This window comes from Seriola aureovittata, chromosome 3, assembly GCF_021018895.1.
Source record: "Seriola aureovittata isolate HTS-2021-v1 ecotype China chromosome 3, ASM2101889v1, whole genome shotgun sequence".
Taxonomy (NCBI): domain Eukaryota; kingdom Metazoa; phylum Chordata; class Actinopteri; order Carangiformes; family Carangidae; genus Seriola; species Seriola aureovittata.
This window is the reverse complement of record NC_079366.1, coordinates 15,500,088-15,520,681: the sequence shown is the minus strand read 5'-3', so window position 1 is coordinate 15,520,681 and position 20,594 is coordinate 15,500,088. Positions and strand designations below refer to the sequence as shown.

The 20,594-nt window shown below is 39.8% G+C and overlaps 2 protein-coding genes across 3 annotated transcripts; both read left to right on the top strand.

Moving 5' to 3' along the window:
• The first annotated feature begins 152 nt into the window (after positions 1–152).
• On the top strand, positions 153–4,557 carry LOC130166967 (transcription factor Sox-10-like). Its single transcript, XM_056372840.1, has 4 exons — positions 153–281; positions 684–1,371; positions 1,749–2,020; positions 2,140–4,557. Exons 2-4 carry the CDS (start codon positions 929–931, stop codon positions 2,925–2,927), a joined length of 1,503 nt encoding a protein of 500 aa, XP_056228815.1. The 5' UTR covers positions 153–281; positions 684–928; the 3' UTR covers positions 2,928–4,557.
• Positions 4,558–6,466: 1,909 nt separating this feature from the next.
• Positions 6,467–11,127, top strand: rnaseh2a (ribonuclease H2, subunit A). 2 transcript variants are annotated; one of them, XM_056372063.1, is made up of 8 exons: positions 6,467–6,574; positions 6,982–7,110; positions 7,215–7,286; positions 7,478–7,692; positions 8,082–8,219; positions 8,696–8,783; positions 8,897–9,020; positions 10,747–11,127. In XM_056372063.1, the coding sequence occupies exons 2-8, from the start codon at positions 6,984–6,986 to the stop codon at positions 10,907–10,909; spliced, it is 927 nt and encodes a 308-aa protein (XP_056228038.1). In that variant the 5' UTR covers positions 6,467–6,574; positions 6,982–6,983; the 3' UTR covers positions 10,910–11,127. The 2 variants fall into 2 exon arrangements, with proteins under 2 accessions (XP_056228038.1, XP_056228039.1); XM_056372064.1 differs by having other exon boundaries at positions 6,480–6,574; positions 6,979–7,110.
• The last annotated feature ends 9,467 nt before the right edge of the window (positions 11,128–20,594 follow it).

Sequence of the window (20,594 nt, the reverse complement as noted above, 5' to 3'; positions counted from 1 at the left end):
GATATGTTGCACGGTGATCGACAGACGGGCATTAACGGTGTATCGCTCCCGGCCAATCAGAGAGCAGCGGGATAATTAGAAGGCCAATCGCAGCGCGGTGTGGTGCCGGGGGAGGGGCGGGGCTGACAGTGTGCTGGAATGCTGCCTCTCTGGGAATGTTTTCCACTTTCAATCACACACAAGGCGCTCTTTAAGCTCCGCTGTTGCCACACAGAGCAGCCATTCATCGGCTCTACAGTCAGCCACACACTCCCATGTTGAACCATTGGACATCTAAATTGGTAAGTTATGTAATTTTTTTTAAAACAAAATTTTTAAGATAAAATGATATATTTCACATCAGCGTTCATGTGCCAGCTGTGTTCTTCTTATTTTTACTGGAAGAGGTTTGGCCGTAATTTGGCTTTAAAATATTATTTTTCTAGAAGTGGTTCTTCTGTCTTAATGTTATAATTAATATTATTATTTATCATAATCAATGCTATTATTATTATTGTTGTTGTTATTGACTACACATTGCCTACCGTTTCGGTTACATGTAGTCCGTTAAAAAGCTGAACCCGTTTAGCTTGAAATAAACCGGGACATGTTTGATTGACAGCTAAGCTAAAATTATAATTAACTTGTAGACTTTAATAGTTGGCCTACTAAAGAGTGTCTGTTCTATTGCATGTGATCTTTAGGTGTAGCAGCTTTTGCGTAAACGGATTTCCAGCCGACGGTGGAGAGGACACTTTTACGCAGCAGTATGGCTTTGCCTGAGAAGAGTCAGCAGTAACTGGGATCGTTGTAGACTCCAAACATCTTATTCAGTTAAAACGAATTCATTACACTGAATAGTTTGGACTCTCTCGAAAACTAATTTTGCATTCAAAGGGGGGGTCTTGTCATTAATTGAAAGTAAAATTTGAAAAAAAAAAAAAAAAAAATGTCGGGCGAGGAGCACAGCCTGTCCGAGGCGGAGCTGAGTCCCGGAGGGTCAGACGATGGTCATTCACTCTCACCAACTCAACCCGGAGCGCCGCCCGGCCAGGACTCACCTCTGACCGGGCCGCCGCAGCAGCTGACCGCGCTCTGTGTCGCGGATGGCAGCGGGGATGATGGAGGCAGATCCAGAGCCAAATCAGAGGAGGAGGACGATCGCTTCCCGATCGGTATCAGGGAGGCGGTCAGTCAGGTGCTGGACGGATATGACTGGACACTTGTGCCTATGCCGGTGCGCGTAAACAACGGAAACAAAGCAAAGCCCCACGTCAAGAGGCCCATGAACGCCTTCATGGTGTGGGCTCAAGCGGCGCGGAGGAAACTGGCCGACCAATACCCCCACCTGCACAACGCGGAGCTCAGCAAGACCCTGGGCAAACTGTGGAGGTTTGTATGGAGAGGCTGTCCCAGAAAAGAACAGTGTGGCCATACAGTGGCACATTTCCTGTGCAGCCTGTGCGTAAAGTATATGAAGGGATGTAACCTATAGATTCAAGTTAAACATAAAAGTGGACAAATTATTAACTCAAAATGGTGATTGTTAACGAGGGAAACACTTGGTGCTTGTTATATTGCGTTTCTTAAAAATGGTGTGAACTTAAAACTTATGCAAACCTAGAGTCATACCAGCTAAATGCTGTCCCTGTATTTATCCATTACGCACGAGGTTGATAGCAACATAATTTTCAGACATATTCAAAGAAAATAGCCTACTTTCCCATTAACTCATAAGACTAAATCACTCCTTGTTTTTCTCCCCCCAGGCTGCTGAACGAGAACGACAAGAGGCCATTCATCGAGGAGGCGGAGAGGCTGAGGAAACAGCACAAGAAGGACTACCCAGAGTACAAGTACCAACCCCGGAGACGCAAAAACGGCAAACTAACGACTGCTAGTGAGTCTGATAGCCAGGGGGAAGGGGAGGCCAGCCACTCCCAGTCACACTACAAGACCCTGCATCTAGAGCACAACGGCGGGGCCGGGTCTCCCCTGGGTGACCTGCACCACCATCACCATCACCACCACCATCCTGCTGGTAGGTGGCTCTGTATACAAGATTTGTATTGTGACATTTTGTCAAGAAAAATGAGAACAGAACAGCACAACTCCTAAATAAAAGTTCACCTGATCATATTGTCCTCCTCTCTCCGCTAGGTCAGGGTCACAGCCCACCCACGCCCCCCACCACCCCAAAGACAGAACTCCAGTCTGGGAAACTGTCAGATTCCAAGAGGGATGGGGCAGCAGGAGCGGCCGGAGGATCAGGGGGGTCCAGGGGAGCCCTCGGGGTGGGGGCTGAAGGTGCATCCGGTGGTCCCTCGTCATCAGGCGCTAAACCCCACATCGACTTTGGCACCATGGACATCGGCGAGATCAGCCACGAGGTGATGTCCAACATCGAGCCATTTGATGTAAACGAGTTTGACCAGTACCTCCCTCCAAACGGCCACCCGCAGAGTGGAACCGGCGCCCCTTCAGCTGGATCCTCGGCCTCATCTTATGCCTACGCCCTGGCTGCTGCTAGTGGGCACTCCGCCTGGCTCTCCAAACAGCAGCAGCAGCCTCAGGCCTCTCCGTCTTCCTCCGACCCCTCCAAGGCCCAGATCAAGAGCGAGTCTGCGTCTGGGAGCCACTACGCTGAGGCCTCGTCCTCTCCCTCCTCAGGCACCCATGTCACCTACACCCCTCTCAGCCTCCCTCACTACGGCTCCGCTTTCCCCTCGCTGGCCTCCAGGGCTCAGTTTGAGTATGGAGAGCACCAGGCCCCGGGGGCGTACTATGCCCACTCCAGCCAGGCCCCGGGGCTGTACTCAGCCTTCTCCTACATGGGCCCTACACAGAGGCCTCTGTACACTACCATAGGAGACCCCTCCAGCGTGGCCCCCTCTCACAGCCCCACACACTGGGAGCAGCCTGTTTACACCACACTCACAAGACCTTGAGGGAGACCAGCTGAGCAGAGGGAAATATGGGAAGCGTGTGAGTGGATCTGTGTGTCTGTGTGTGTGTGTGTGTGTGTGTGTGAGTGTGTGTGTGTGTGTGTGTGTGTGTGTATGTGTGTGTGTGTGCAAATACGCAGCATGTGATTGTGTATATGTGTGTGTGTCCATGCCATATTGATGTTGTATTAGAGGTTTTTACTTTTTTAGCCAATATAATGCAAGACGCATCCACGGGGCCTTACACAGATGAATAAAAAAACAGCCACAAACTCACACAGTATAAGGTGTGAATCATGGGTCAACAGCCAATCAAAAGATAAATAAACTTTAACAAATGTGTGCCATCAAAAATATTTGAGTTGGGATGTACAGCAAGTTTGTATACAAGAGACGAGACGAGTGAGAGAGACACTGAGAGTGGATAGATGTGGACGAGTGACTCAGTTTTGACCCAGACGCGATGGGTTCAGACTGACATAATCAGATTTTATTAACCAAACTAAAGGATGTTTTTGATGTCATTGTGTTATTTTATATGAGTAGTAACTTTATTGTCATTGTTGATATCCTAGGGTGTAACTTTATTGTGACTGATTTGATATTACACTTACACATCTGCACCACTGCTTTGGGAAAAAGCATGTATTGTTTCAATAAGATGTTCCCTGGGGTTGTTGTTTTTTTTTTCGTGGCCAGAAAAGGATAGTTGCAACCTTCTTTCTTTGTAGATAGCACAGTCTGTATTTCTGTCCTTTCTTTACATGGACTTCACTGAACTGAGCAATTAAGCATTTAAGGGGAAAATAGGAAAAAGAGAGGGAAAGAGAGCTCTTAAAGGTGTATTTCAGCTTATCGCTCAGTCTTGGACACTTACCTCAACTCTTTTCATTTTGTGCCAGTAGCAAAGGAGGAGTGTGACCCTGGATACCTGATCGACTGAGGGTATTCAATATATCAGAACCTTAAATGTCCACTTCAGTCTTCTTTTTTGCTTCCTAAGTGCCTAACATTTTTTGCTGATTCACATCTGATTTATCCAATTACTCAGTTAAAATCTATAAGCACAAAGTCTCAACCAAACCTCTCCAGATAATTGGCCAGCTTTGGGTCCTACTTAAGGATTAGAATCACATGTATGACCATTCTGCGCTGCATGTAGGCCAAAAGCATGTTTTAGTCTTTACAAATAGCCCTCTTCCTCTTCAGCAATGTGAATAATGGTCATTACCACAGGTTTCACCTTTATTAAGTGATGCATACTTTATCATTTTATACTGACCCTCTTACCATGTAGTTATTATTTTTATGTAAGTAATAATGCATTGTGTGTCACAACTTTGCTTCTTCCATTTTGTATAATTCTGGATAGTTTTGTAAAGTGTTTGCTATACATTCACTTGAGTATTTTGGCTTCCTTACAAGAAAAGCAATGTTGAAATATTATTGTTGTCATTTATTAAATCAATTTATTTATAAAAAAAAAAAAAATGCTGTGTAAGATCGTGGTTTTATGTGGCAGTGTTGGTGTGGAGAAAACACATGGTGCAGTTAGCAAGTGAAGGGTGAAAAAAATTTAAAACACGCTGCTGACGTGTGAACTGCAATAAAAACACAATCGGCGCCCCACCAACCTAAGCTGTTTAGTGTGTTTGTGTGTTGTAGGCTAAAATTGACTACTAATTCCCCACATTTAATCAGCTGGGGACTGCGTGTTACTGAGAAAGACAAAGAGAGCCATTCAGCGAAGGAGAGGGACAGAAAGAGAGAGAAGGGGTGGGTGTAAAGAGCCAGAGGCAAGGCCAATTTCAGCGTAACCAGCGTACACTTGGACTTTTGTACATGGCTCTCCTTTCACTCTGCCCTCTCCTCTCCACCTGAGGCTGCCTCCCTGCCTCCACATTCAGCTGCAGTTAAAAACTATTCAGAGGGCATCCAAAAAACTAAATGTCAAGCTCATTGTTCTGACATTGTGTTTGAGGGTGATGTAAAACAAAGATAATGATGGAGGCAGTGAGATGTTACAAAAGAAGAGGTGAAGGTGGAATTAATTTGGGAAAGAAAGGGAAAGTATTCTCAGGTATGGGGAAAGTGATGTAGATTTCAACAGAAGAAAAAACATACATATAACATTAAATACACAGTGCACACTAATTTAATGGATTTAATATGCTGTGGATTAACTCTTTAATACATCCACACAGGTTATCCACAGACTCAGATCCTTATGAATATACATTGGAAGGGGGAAAAATAAAAATAAAGTTAAATCAATAGGAAGCAGCCTATACTAAACTGTTGTGGCTGTTTTACCAGGCTCCAAAATCCTGAGCCACTTAGTCTGCAGAGTATCTTGTTTTGACTGGTGTTCCACGGAGTTAATCCAACCCTTATCTGAAAACCCAATGTACTCACACTCAGGCAGGAACTTGAAGAGGGTTTATTTCCATTTGCCAGCGTCACAGCAGGTGATTTGATTTTACATCTCAGCCGGGTCCATTACAGACTTCATGTTCTATATTCTCATGGCGCTAAATCTGTCACATTTAACACAGTCAAAAACTTATAATGATCCAAACTCCGCTGACTTTTTATCAGTGCTAGCTTACTCAAAGCACCAAAGTGCTTTATGGCAAATCACCTGTCATAAATTACAACCCTAACCTATAACTGTACACTTTACGACAAATAATAGAAAAAGAAGTGTGGCCTTAGCATAACGGATAATCAACATACACATTGACTATTATACAGACTTTGATAAATTTGGAATCTAAATAACATGTCCTAACAGCATATTATTATCAAAAAAAGGTTATGTACTTAATTGGCTCTAACACTAGACTGATTGTGGCAGTATTTTCATTTTATGCTACTTCTTACTTACGTACTTACGTACAACACTTGAGTACCAAGGTAAATATTCTACTTTTTACTCCACTGAAATATTTTTTTATAAAAGCATTGTTCATTGTACTCAGCTGTATTCCCATACAAGATAGTTCAAATTAACATCACAGTGCTGCAACCTCAAGACGCTGATTACATATTAATGCATCATTATTAATAATCCAATAATATGCCATATTATAAAACTCTTAAAGGGGCCATTTTCTCGTCATTTTTATTTATTTTGCTTGTTGAGTATTTCTAATTGTAATGGAGTAACCTATTTTTCAGTGGTGGAATGTAACAACTTACATTTACTGAAGTACTGTACTTAAGTATAAATTTTCAGCACAACAATCTTGTGCTTTACTTGAGTAATTTCAAAGGTTCAACAGGAGGGACTCACATGCACTAACACGCCTGCACTGCCAAAACAAAGAATAGAGAAACACATGTAGAGAGGGTGTGACTTTGTTCTCTGCTCAGGACGCCATTACTCCACTATATCTTCAGATAGAAAGTAGTTGTTTACTGCTGAATTAGTTTTTAAAAATCTTGTTTACAGTGGCCTTAACAGGAGCCAGGTGAGCTCTAAATTTCCAGGTCAGACTCAGGTCAGTCTCCAGACCAAGCGGTGGCAGTCATGAGCCTACATCTTTAAATACGACGAAGAAGACGCTTTTCCGGGGGCGCCAAATCCGGAGCAGACAAACACAACACCAAACTCAACACCAAACTCACACAAGTCGCCGTGTAAACAGGTAAGAATTGGCTTTACTCAGTTTTGTCATGACATGTGCTACCTTAATGTTTTATCGAAACAACCGAAACTCAGCATTTAAACCGAAAGCATCTGCGTATTTTTGTTAAGAAGGGTCCGTTTCAGGAGTTTGAACCGTATCAAGTGTGTAGCATTTAGCTACAACATCATAACACAGTACAAGAGCTACACAGCGTGTGTCTGTGTCTCTTCTTGATTTAGCACTTTGCACCTACTTTAACTCGCAGTTCTGAGATATTTTAGTCCGTCTTGCACACGCAGCATGTTTAAGATCTACCCGCAGGTTTCAAGGCAGAGACGTTATAGAGATTATTAGGACTTTGGGTCAGATCAGGGGACTGTGAGAGCAGCTCCAAACGCTTCAGCTTATGTTTCCTCTGCCAGCAGTCATGGATCTCAGTCCCTTTGAAACAGACAACTCTGTCAGCTGCCGGCTGGCTTCTCAGATCCCAGATGTCTGCAAGACGGAGGACTGTTGTTTGGGCATTGATGAGGCAGGCAGGGGGCCTGTGCTGGGTAAGCCAATGAGATAATGATTTGATGTTTATTTTTTTAGCAGTGACCACACAGTGAAGCATGTAGTATACATACTTATACTATTTTCTATTTTGTTGATCCAGGGCCCATGGTGTATGGAATATGTTTCTGTCCAGTTTCCAAAAAGGGGGACCTGAAGAACTTGAAAGTGGCAGGTAATAATGTAGTTGCCAGTGGTGAAGTTAACCAGTTCACTATTTACCATCATTTGTTAACCAACTGTAGCTAAAAGATGGTACTTTCAAATCAATATGCATATTGAATCCTGCATAATTTACTCACTCGCATTGACACACAATCACACATGGATTCTGAAATTGATGCATTTTATTACTCCTTTTAATAGATTCAAAGACCCTAACAGAGGCCGAGAGAGAGAAGCTTTTCCAAAACCTGGATGAAGCCAGAAATTACGTGGGCTGGGCACTGCAGATTCTCTCCCCCAACACAATCTCCACCAGCATGTTACAGAGGACAAAATACAACCTGAATGCTCTTTCACATGATACAGCGATTGGTCTAGTGCAGTATGCCTTGGACAGTGGAGTACAGCTAAAAGAGGTAGGAAGTAATTTACATTAGTATAAATGTTTTATTGTATTGTTTAGGTCATTTTCTACTCTGCCTGTATGGACAAATTGTTTTAGACTGTGCTTACAGGCACCCATGGTGATTGTCCTTTTTGTGTCAAATGAATGTACCAGAGTTAGCTGTAACTGATGCAGGTGCTCCATATGAGCTTAAAACTAATTACAGGCAGTGCATTAGCAAATGTTTTTGCTTTTCCTCAGGTCTACGTCTAGTTTGGGTCATTGGTTCTTCTCATGAAGACCTTTGTCTTGCAGTGACCTAACTCCTCTTTTTCCTCTGTCTTTTTTTCCCCTTCATCCTCCTTTTCTCTTTGCGCTGTCTGTTCTCTCTTCTTCTTCAATTTGTCTGGTGTTCTGCAGGTTTATGTGGACACAGTCGGCCCAGCAGAGAAGTATGAGGACAAACTGTCCAAGCTGTTCCCAGGTATTGACGTGACTGTGAGGCCAAAGGCTGACTCCCTCTTCCCCATTGTCAGTGCAGCCAGTATCTGTGCGAAGGTTAGTAAAGACCATCAAGATGCTGTCTAGTCCTCTTTCTTCGTTCTCATTGACTTCCTTAATTATTACATTTTGCTGGTCCTTCGCTCTTATTCTACAGCTGTGCAGTCGTTAATTTGTTCAGAAGTTCAATTACTATCTCAATTTCCTCATTTCCTCTGTTAAAATTCAAAGAGGGGGCACCATGGTGGCTCAGCTAATGGAGTGATTTACCATGTGTGCCTTTGGCATCTTACTGGTTGTGTAGTCCAGTTAGTCCATCCTCAGAGCAGGAGGAGATTTAGTTTTTTAATTAGCAGAGTGCTGGTTGAATAATGAGTTGCCATTAGTGGTTGTGTGGATTTCTTTGTTACTTCAGTGACCTTAATTAGGATTATGGACCGAGTGTTGGTGCTGCTGAAAACCTCAACATCCATATTTTAAGATCTGTTCAGAGCTGCTCTGTGGGTTCGCTTATGTTGTGTGATCATTTTCAGGTTGCCAGGGATCGTGTTGTAAAAGGCTGGAACTTTGCTGAGGACCTGGGAGAGGTGGATGCAGATTACGGCTCAGGATACCCGAATGGTAACAGAAACAATTAATAGCTATTATAATCCTTCCAGTGACATCAAGTTTGTTATTCAAAACACTGCATGTAGATTAACGTCACTAAGACCAACTTTTTCCCGTGTTTTCAGACCCCAAGACTAAAGCGTGGCTGCTGAAGTACCTGGACCCAGTGTTTGGTTACCCTCAGTTTGTGCGATTTAGCTGGAGCACTGCCCAAACCCTGATGGACAGCAACGCAGTGACTGTTCACTGGTAAAGAGCCTTCAAACTTGATTTTGACTAAAGTCCTAAGATGTATAAAGACAGAGGTTCATTTAGAGAGTTAATGAAGAATACCATTGAAATAGCATTAAACGTGGTTTACAGTATCTGTGCCCTTGGTGATTCTTCTCTAAGACACTGTTACTGTTTCTCCTATTTATGAACATGACAGATAAGGAAAAGATACAGCGTGAAAAAATAAGAACATCCCATGGATATTGTTGACTTTTTCAACATCTTTGAACAAGAGAACATTTGATCCTCTTTGTTACATTGCCTACAGATAAAGGTCATATACTTTTATGCTTTTCCAATCATAATTAATATATTAATATAATATTAATTAATATTAATATATTTTTAAATATATATGTGTGTGTGTGTGTATCAAATAATATTCTTCTGTGGAAAAAGTAAGTACACCCTTGGCCTCAGAAGCTTGTGTTACCACTTGAATAGAAATAACTTCTTGTAGGCGGTTTGCATAATTGCCCACCAGTCTCTGACATTAGCTTGCTGAAATTGCTGACCACTCCTCCATGTAAAATTCTATGAGTTTACAAGATGTTTGAGGGTTTTTTCTTGTATGCACTACTCGTTTGAAATCCCCCCACAACATTTGAATGGGATTCAAATCTGGGCTTTGACCGTAACCCTCCATTTCTTCTTTTGGAGCCATTCCTTGGTGGTTTTTCTCGTCTGCTTAAGATCATTAACCTGTTGAAAGGACAACTCCTGGTTCAACTTCAACTCACATCTTCAAGCATGTTTGATATGATGCCGAATTCATAGTTGAATCGATGACAGCAAACTACCCAGTCTCAGAGACAGCGACTCAACCCTAAACCATAATGTTTCTACCACCATGCTTCACAGCTGGTATGAGGTTCCTCTGCTTAAAAGCTGTCTCTGGTCTGCCCAAGCATGTCTACTGTTACTATGGCCCAACAACTCTGTCTTTGATTTATCAGTCCACAGAACATTATTCCAGAAGGCCTGGTCTTTGCCTAGATATTCATTGGCAAACTGTAGTCTTACTCTAATGTTCTTTTAGGACACCAAAGGCTTTTCCTGTCACGTCTCCCATGTAGGTCAAATGCAATCTTATTCAGATTGTAGACTCATGCACTTTGACACCCACAGGTGCAAGAGTTACCTGCAAATCCAGATTCTTGGAGACTTCTTTTTGATGAGGAATGCTAGTAAAATCGTTTAGAGATCTTTTTAAATCCCTTGCCAGATTCATAGGCATCCACAACCTTTTCACTGAAGGCCTTAGACAGCTCTTTAGATTTTGGCATAATGACACCACACAGTTCAGTAGCTAAGAGAACAGCAGACCCTATGGATTTAAATAAGACGTGTTACACCTGCACTCCCCAAACAGGTTTTAATAATTGGCCCCTAATCGAGAGCACCTAAGTCTATTTTTATGGATTTACACTAGTGATCAATGTAGTGTCTGTTTTTTGTAATAGGCAGTGTTTCAAAGAGGATAAAATGTTTGCTAGTGAAAAATATGTTGAAAAAGTCAACCATTTCCATGGGGTGTAGTTAATTTTTCACATGACTGTAAGAATATTTACATGTGTTAGTCTGTGAAAACCACAACCCCTTTGATTTGCACGCTTAATGTCTGTGCAAATCATTTCACCTCAGGGGACGAGCACCAACCACAGTGTAAAAACCAGTCTTGTTTTGTCAAATCTTTCCTCAGGGATGATGATGAGGAGGATGGTGAGAAGTCAGCACAGCGGCAAAAAAACAGGTCCATGTTGTCCTACTTTGGTGCTTCAGCTGGAGGTAACGACCAAAATCCAACGCACCAGACACACCGCTTCCTCACTGAGCGGAGGCTGACGAGCCTCAACACACTCTGAAGACATTAAAGGACATGCACATGCATACTGGGAATCATAAGCTTATCGTGAGATCTTCATATACAACCAAACTGTTTTGTGTTTGGCACGGGTCTGCATGCACTTGAATGAAACATTGCTGGCATCTGATGTTTGTATCGCCAATGCAAACTTGAAACAGTCTTTATTTGCTCTGTTTTTGCTTATTTTTGCTACATAAAAATAATGTTTAAATCTAATGTTTTGCTTTCCTAAGAACCTTTTTTTTTTTTTTTTTTTTTTTTTTTTTTTTTTTTTAAATTCGAACTCCATCCTTTCCAAAGAAGCAACAAAACATTGTTGGAAAGTTGCAGTCTTTAATAGCAACACTGCCCTCTGGTGGCATCCTGATGTATTACAGCAGGGGTTTGAAAAGCTTCATTAGTGCTTCACATTATTGGTCACAATCTGATGAACACAAAATGTCCCAAATCCATACTATATACTGATTCTATGTAGTAAATACTACATACTAATTGTCATAATTTTTTAGCCCTTAGTATAACAAAACATGCTTAACCAGTAAATAGTCTGCATCAACAGCACACACAAAAATCAACTGCATTTAGTGTACATATTGTCTGGGTTGTGTATACTTCATTTTGTCACCATTCAATTGGGATACACTAAAATTATATTCAGAATTAGTTTAGATAAATTTAGGACCCAGAGATGGTCTTTCTTCATATATCACATTTTTGCTACAGTACTGTACATACAAGATAGCATACAATTCATAATATAATTACATTTGTGTTTATTGTAGGTACTAGATAAATGTAGGACTGGATAAAGTATGATACTTGAGTTTCAGTACCTTGCTGAGAGGAATATGAACATGTACTCCTACAAAATCAGTTTTTTAAAATATAACATAAAAGGCTTGAATTCTCAATTGACTAAAAAACATAATATTTAACAAATAAAATAGTCTTTAATTATGGTTTTAATCAAACTATCAAATCAAAAACAAAGGTGCATTTTCGTTGGGACTAAATTAGTACTGAGATTCTGAGTGAATACTGAACACTGAGTGAATTTCCCAGTTGTGGGATTAATAAAGTTAATCTAATCTAATTCAATAGCCAGCCTTTACAGGAAAACATTTCTTTAAACAAATATTATGTTTTGTCCTACCAGTATTGATATCTAATGACTATAAATTACATTTTATCACTGTCAGCGAGCAACCGACAGCAGACGGTTTGAAAAAAAACATCTTAAGGTTTTTCACTTTTCTATTATTTCACAAGTATGAGGTAAAAAGGAGGATAAGGTTTGATGGGTTTTACTGCATATTTTTCCCCCTCCTAAAATACCACATTGCAATCTGTATTAACCTGAGAGAGTGTGCTTGCATGGCATAGATCCATCTTTAGGTGTTTGCCAAATGCTTGTCTTCTCAGTCAGCAGTCTTCTTCTGTTGTTGATGATCTGTCCCACCTCCCACGAGAGCTTCATCCTCTTGTGACTCTCCAGGTTTTTTCTCCAGGCTAACACTTGGACTCTCAGGAAACTTCTCCCATGACAAAACACTCGCACACACATTTTGCTATGGGAACACAAAAGGCAGTTAGCTACGAGGGGGTGTTCATAATATCATCATAAAAATAAATTCTTCATTGACTTGCCCCGCTTAACAAAGGTTAACTAAAAATTAAAGGCATAGCCATCTGTCCACTGTTGCTAGTTCCCATTGGGTTTGTTTCTGGACTCCTGGATCCTCTTCCCACAGTTCATAGCTAAAGTGGACACCGCAAACGAGGACAGGATCATGATCGAGCTCCCCACAAAATGAGACGAAGCTCCTCTGGAGGTTGCTCGCAGGGCTTTCCTGGGGAAAGTCTCTCTGTCAAAGGCTGCAGAGGCAGTCATCGTCTGGGCCACAGGCTCCATGGTTATGGGTGATGCTTGGATGTCAAAAAGATGAAGGCAAAGTCCAGTGGTTTTGTTCTGTTAGATGTTGGCCCCTCAGTTCGACTGCTGCAGCCTCAGCATGCGGTGTCCTCTCTCTGTCCTCACTAGTAAGTCGCCGGGCTCAATCGGTTGTGTCCTGTCTGATTCCTCTCTTCATCCCCACCTTTACGTCCATTTATAACTTCCTCATCTAATCCCCCTAAGTAGCCTGGTGTCCTACTGCGTCAATGGGATTAAAAATAGTTAGCCTATGCCCAGAGAGGCCTAAAGTGGCGATCTATATCAGCTTAAGACAGTCTACTGTAATTCCATTAGATCACCCTGCCATCGTTCCATAGTGAATGAATGAGTTGTTGACAGTCAACAACTTTGGTCTGTAAACATGTAATTAGGAAAGTACATAATCATTGATTAAGCTGTTTGACATGTAATCAGTCATGAGGGTCATTTCCACCTGTCCTCAAGTGTTGGGTTTAATGCCAAACAAATTCAAAAAATATTTCTTGTGATTTTCATCACAAACAAAAAGAAAGCTTCACTCCTCTAATATACTTTCTATACATTTTGCACTTTTGTTAGTTTCACAAGACTACAGCCCCTGTGAGACTGTGCTTTGTGCTAAATGCTAACAGGCTAATAATCAGGTATAATGTTTATATCAAGTGTACTATGCTCCTCTTAATATGTTAAAATGCTAACATTTGCTAATTACAAATAAACAAAGCACAGCTGAGGCTAATGAAAATACAATGGATGTCTGTACAAGATTTCATGGCGGTCCATCAAATGATCCAAAGTGGTGGACCGATCAACTGACAGACTGACATTGCCATATATACGGACATTATAGCCATGGAGCTAGCATGGCTAAAAATAAATAAAACATATGAAATATTGATATACAAAGCAAGGCAAATGTTCTCCAAAGTGGTTTTGTTGACCAAAAGAAATAGTCCTGACTTTACAGACAAGTTAGACAGAGCTGCAGATGAGGTAAAGCAGATTAGAGCCCACTGATATTTGGCAGCTAGATTGTTTTTCCATTGATCATGGGCTGCAACTGAAACCACAAGGGCTGCCAGAATGAGTCACTTAGACTATCATCCAAGACAACGTATTTTCCTGAACACGTACTGTCCATTCCCTTAGATGAGATAAGAGAGTAGACCAGTAGAGACTGAAAAGAAGATCAAAGATGATTCACAGGGAAGAAGAGTACATCTGATTAAGAAATGGCACGGGACAATTTAACTCAACATAAAAATCCCAGTGAACATTCTGTGAATTGACTACGTAGTTTTCTTATGAAATGTCTATAGTCAAAGACATAGTTTGTCACTGATGAACTAAATTCTTAGTTGTAAAAAGTTGGTCCTGTTTTAGCTAACAGCATTAAACACTTATGTATCTTCAAAGCCCACATAATTATTCTTTTTCAAAGTATTATAGGAGACAAACAGTATTGTAAAAAGAAAGAAAAGAAGAAGCTAGTGTTGAATTACGTTCGACTGTTTTGATAATCTTTTAAGCTGTCTATGAAGCACAAGGCCCTGAAGTATGACAACTTGTTGCTTGCTGCACAGAACAGAATGTCCTTTTTTGGTTTTCAGCTCTTGGTTTTCATCTTGGCCTCTGGGAAATCAGTGGCCCATTTTTACTATTTTCAGACATTTTATACACCAAACAAATGACTGATCAATCAAAAAATAACTATTTAATAAATGTAGAAATTTGTACAATCTCATGATAGGATTTTACATACTGTTTTCCTTATTACCAGTGACAAAAATACTGTGTGAAAACTTTGACACAGGAACTAAGTGGCATTTCCATCCATTAATAGAAAACCTCAGTTTGAACTGTCGTCTGTGACGTGCACCGTTGTTGGCCCCAAGCACAGTTCCTCCTCGCCATGACCCAGGTCGCTTGGGGTCAGCAGAGCTCTAATCCCCGAGGTAGTTACACGTAGTCCCAGTTTCTTTAATTGTGCTAATTGGATTGTGCTGGTTCTTTTCCAACACAGACACAGAAAGCCTTCATGAATGAATGAGTGGCGGCAAAACTGTTGTGGTTGTTCGAGATGCTTCAACTATGAGTCAGAGATATTTAACAAATAAAAAAAATATTAGTGCTACAAATAATTACAGTACAGTTATATGTTCTGTAACTATTTATTTATTGTTCCACCATATCAGAATTACCTTGTTTGGACAAATTACTTCTCACTCATTAGACAAACAAAGGGGTCCAGATACATTAGCTTTCAGATTGTAAGGTGCATGATGTCATCCATCTATCAGTTCAAACAATAATTGGTTAATAAAGGTATTACTGATATTAGGACTGATACTTAAGTATTTTGCAGGTGTATGAAAATGGAAAAACATGGACGTACACTACTGATTTTTTTGTCAGTGCTCTTGAAAATGAATTCCTGCTTTTATAGGACACTCTCCTATCGTCCAAACAACTATAAAATAACAAACAAAAGCATGTATTTGTTATGTCAACAAATTATTATATTGAATTTGTAGTTAAAAAGTCAAAACAATGTTCCATTCAGTACAAAATCAAAGACAATCTGCAACATCATATTAAAAGTAACAGATGGCAAATTGTAGTTTGTAAATGCCATCATCAGTATAAGTGACCTTTGAGGATTTTTTTCATTAAACTGCAGAAACTTCTGCTTGACATTTCACGTCCGTCCTGTCAGGGATTCTTTAACTTCAGATTTTCTTGGGTAAAGATTAAGCAGCAGTTTCCTCATTAGTCATCACTTTTGTAATTACTATTCATCCCACTATTGTTAGGTCTTTGCTCAGTGTCACATACTATATGTATATTCTGATCTAAAGCTGCTTCTTATCTGCGGATCACCAGTGCTGTGCCTTGCCTCCTCAGACTCTGTTGTAACTGGCCTTCAGATTAAATTATCTTTGTCGAGTTCCCTCAGGAGCCCTGACATTTCCCTTGGCCCGTTCAGCATGTAGTGGCTCATTTTAATTGGAGTAGCAGATCGTTTCCACATGGTGTCCCTATTGCCCCAAAATGAAAACTGGTATGTTTTTTTTTTTTTTTTATGTTTTTAATTTCAGTGCATGACACTTTTAGGTTGCAGGGGAACATGCTAGTATTAACTGTTTTTGAAGTAGTCTGTGATTTCTAAATGAAGTTACTGTTTTTAATTGGTTATTGGACAGGCAGTATCAGCTATCAGTTACACTAGCAGACAAGGTGTTAGGTTTAGAAAGTCTGAAGGCTTGGCAGTGTTCAGGAGTTACGTAAACATCATACAGTCGATATAAAGAACATAAAACAGGTGTTGGCATTTAATTATTATATAAAATGATTATATAAATTGGATGTTTACCTCAACTGTGAAGGTGTCACTCTGTGATAATGACAATATACGATCGTTTCTGTTACTGCCTGTTGGTGCTTGCATTTCTTCTGCATTCTTTCAGTATACAGCCAAACTTCCATGTCTTATTTTAGAGACGATTCCTCCTTGCTAGGCTTTATGGCAGGGTACCACTTTACTACAGGTTCACATATGGATGCTCACAAGTGTAGATGTCCATCACTATGCCAGAGTTCATAGAAATGTATGCAATTGTTGTCAAGATATTTTAGTAAAAATCTAAAAATGTCAACCTCATGATGGCAGAAGGCGAAAAGACAGGGTATCACTAAAGTGAGAAGGATTCATCCTCTGGGGAACATGAAAGTCTGACTTGTAAGCAGTTTGACTAAAGAGTGACCTTCCCTTAAACTTCTCACTAATTATCCACAAATTCAACAACAAAATCAAAAGTTAGATAAAAGTCCAATCAAAACATTGTTCCATCTTTCCTCTTCCGCTAATAACGCCTCAGATTAATCTTGTGACGTTTTGAAGGGGTCCAATCCCATATGTTGGGAAACACTGGATTAAACTAACTAACTTCTTTTTAAAATTTTTTTCTCATTATCATTTATTTGTCCTATACTTTAATTTCAGAGTACACCGAGAGATCACGCTGTGTAAATTTCAGTACCAACCGGAAAGATTGAGGTGAGCTAAAACTTTTGCCTGGAAGTGAACTTTATACTCCCAAGTGGATCAAAAGTACAAACCTACTGGACTGATAACATTGAAAACTTCACTATGACTAACGTGATAAACTCTTGTTAGTGCTTCCATCGAAACATCAGTTTGTTATTGAGAGCTTTGATTTATGATGTGTGTGTGTGTGTGTGTGTATATATATATATATATATATATATATATATATATATATATAAAAACACATGCGAGCGGAAACTGATTTCTATTTTTACAGAGACACATTTAACTGATCAAGCTGCACATACATTATGTCTCCCTCTTGAACTCCTTCCCCTCTTCTCTCCATCTTTGTTGGGTTTATGTATGTATGATGGAGGCACCCCTGAGACTGCTGATTTTATAGTGTTTTATTTAGAGAAGCTCCTCTTCACAGACTAGGCTTTTAGCGCAGCTGTAGTCTGTGACCCACTTCTTCAAGACAGGCAGGGCTGGAAATGAGGAGAAGGTGGAAGCTGAAAGGAGGAGAAGGGACGTGTAGGAATCGTGGGGCAAAGGGAATTTATCTGCAGGACAAGGAGAGTAAAATGAAGAGAAATGAATGGATAAATGAAGAAGACAATAGGAGGAGACGAGGAGGAAGATTTGAAGATGTGGGCAAATTTAGTCTATATTTTAGTCTTTAGCCTCATATAAGTTTCCCTCAATCCTGTACTTTAGGAGGTAGAAAAATCAAACGGAAAGATGAGTTTAGTTGTGGTCATGCTTTTCCACAGCAGAAATTTTTTGACATGTTACAGCAAAAGAAAAACAAAACAATGAAGATTAATAATGATTGCATTAAATGTAGTTTTACCTCTTCCGTGGTCTTGGTAGTGTGCGATTTCACCTTTCGCCAGTGACTTGGCAAGCCATAATGAGTGCTGTGAAAAGGGTTTATGGAGTGTGAACCATATAGCTGCTGTATTTGACCACTGAAAGCAGTACACGGCAATATTGATGTTAACATAGCTACTGTTACTACAAACCTGAGATCAACATCTAAATAAAATACTTGGCTCATTTAATCAGGACTGTCCCCAATGATATGACAAAAGAGTCTTTTTCTGGAGTCCAAAGTCATTTCAGTTATTCTGCAACAGTTTTGATAACTTATTAATCATTTATGTCATTCAAAATGGATAAAAAGATCAATGGTTCAAGAGTCTCAAATGTGAATATTTTCTGGTTTTCTTAGTTTTCTGATATATACCTTTGGGTTTTAAACTGTTAATCAGACAGAAAAAGAAGCTACCATGGGTTCTGGGAAATTGTGGTCTCTATTTTGTGATATTTTCTAAACCTATAAACTGTGAAATTGATTAATTTAGAAAAATAGGCTGATTAATTGCTAATGAAAACATTAGCATCTATCTCAACAGGTACAGGTTTCACAAAGATATTTACTGCAGGGCTGCTGGAGTGGATTGAACTGAATTTTATAAGTGTTTTATCTTTGTTATCTTGTGTATTCTAAAAGCACCTGAACACCCAGTGATGTGATTAATCACGTCGAGAAGACTTTCCCTTAAAATCCTGCCTGCATGTTACAGTTTATGTCTGAGGGGAACACCGACCACTTTTATCAACCTGCAAACACGCATCAGATTTGAATGCAGGGGGAGGCACTTGCAGCCTATGAAGAGATGTGAGCTGACGTGGCTCTTGTGAGACAGGCTTACCAGGACAGGAAATGGGATTGCACAAGCGGCAGGCATATTTCAAGTCCCAGCCCTGCCAAGCTTTTGGCTGCAGAGAGCTGACCCCGTTTGACCTCCCTCAGGGCAACCTTTGAAAAAGGGTGACATCATTTTTGAGAGCTTTTGCACAGAGAAAGTGTTTGCCTGTTAAAACTGTGCCTTGTATGAGCTCCATGCTGCCGTCTCCTCCCCTCCCCAAATCTCACAGCACCTAATGAACAAAAAAGATGTAAAATTCATGTGCCTTCATTAATTATTTAATATTAATAAGAAAAGCAGCATAGGCTAAATGAAGTCAGACAAGCTGGCAACTGGGTCACTTGCCAAAACATCGTTTTTCACCTGCTGATACCAAAGCACATTTATGCCATTAGCATATTTTCACTGATGACCATTTTTGTAAGATGTAGTTTTGGAAAATATCTTGCTGGTTTCAGTTTATTCTGATGCTGTCTTTAAAATAAGATCACCATGTGATTTTAAAGGTCACTGTTGGCATATTTGTATTAATGTTTAATATTTAGAAATTTTCTATTAATTTTAATGTCCCTGCTGACAGTATCTCCAGCTCATTATTTAGCAGGATGGACAGGATTTGTAAACAGCTGTTAGATACTTGAACATTTCAAACATCCCAGTGATGATAAAGGGAAATTTAAATGTCGTGTTCTAAAATTATCTCAGTTCAGGCATACTGTTGTGTAATCTCAGTTTAGATTAGTAGATGAAATTGTGGATTTTACATTTAAATTTATCCAAAACCAAACAAATTATGTTAGTTCATATAAGTTCATTCTTTGGAAAACAGCAGTTTAGAAAACAATGTCACAATAGGGTTTATTTATTAGTTGTTCTGGAGCTTTTAAATATATCACATGATCCTCATCAGCAGATGGACTTTGCGCAGATGATGTTCAAATGTCTTTTTCTTTCAAGCACTGTTAAGGACATCTCGTCCATGTTGGTGTAAAAACTGAGGTTGAGAATTTTTGAGATTGGAAACCAAACAAACAGAACAGCTACAGAGTTACAAACAGCTTGTTGTAAAAATAAATAAATAAATAAAGATTTCACCTAAAAACACAATCTTCCCACAACTGTTCATGGCTGAAGTGTTGAAACAGTCCCGCCCTAACTGAATACTGGAATACTGACGAACTGAAATTTATTTGAAATACAGATGTGAAAAAGGCTCAACAAGAATTAACTGCAAGCTGGTGTTATCTTCGGTTCTAAAATTATTGGCAAAACACACAATGATCCCTGTGGCAACTTCATACTAAACAAGTCCACCAAAAGGCTTATGCGAATATAAATCGTCTCACTCATTTTATTCATGACTTTTTTAAGCTTAATGCCATCTGAAATGTGTTGTAGTTTGCCCGAGGGAGGTTTGGTTTTATTGCAGAAGCCATTAGACTTGTGAACATGAATTAAAAAATATATATTTTTAAAAATAAAAGTTACTAGTCTAGTAGTACTAGTATTAGTCTGTCCTTTGCTTTGTAGAAACCAGCTGAAAGTTGCTCTTAGCTGATTAATTGAATAGTTGAATGAAAAAAAATAATCGGCAACTATTCCGATAATCAATGAATCGCTTTTTTTTAGTCCCAGCTTTTTTAAATGTGAATATTTACTGCTTTTCTCTCTCATATATGATAGTAAATTGAATAGTTTAATGAAAGCGTCACCTTGGGCTTCGATAAATTATTAAGGACATTTTATTTTTGCTTTTTTATATTTCATAGACTAACCAATTTATATATAAAAAAAATCAGCAGATTCATTGAGAATGAAAATAATCATTAGCTGCTGCCCTAGGTCGCCTTTTTAATTGAAATTATATGGCTCTGTTAACACCATTAGATGAAGGACTTGTCCTTATGTGTGGCTTAGAGTGAGAGAGTAGAAGTGGTGGTGCTGGTGGAGGTGGTGGAGGTTGAACTGGGAGTGATCTGTCAGC

Coding starts and splice junctions, on each gene's coding strand:
- rnaseh2a (XM_056372063.1), top strand. CDS start 6,984: ATGGATCTCAGTCCCTTTGAAACAGACAACTCTGTCAGCTGCCGGCTG. Junction 7,693..8,081: donor GTGGAGTACAGCTAAAAGAG/GTAGGAAGTAAT, acceptor GGTGTTCTGCAG/GTTTATGTGGACACAGTCGG. Junction 9,021..10,746: donor AACGCAGTGACTGTTCACTG/GTAAAGAGCCTT, acceptor ATCTTTCCTCAG/GGATGATGATGAGGAGGATG.
- LOC130166967 (XM_056372840.1), top strand. CDS start 929: ATGTCGGGCGAGGAGCACAGCCTGTCCGAGGCGGAGCTGAGTCCCGGA. Junction 1,372..1,748: donor ACCCTGGGCAAACTGTGGAG/GTTTGTATGGAG, acceptor TTCTCCCCCCAG/GCTGCTGAACGAGAACGACA. Junction 2,021..2,139: donor TCACCACCACCATCCTGCTG/GTAGGTGGCTCT, acceptor TCTCTCCGCTAG/GTCAGGGTCACAGCCCACCC.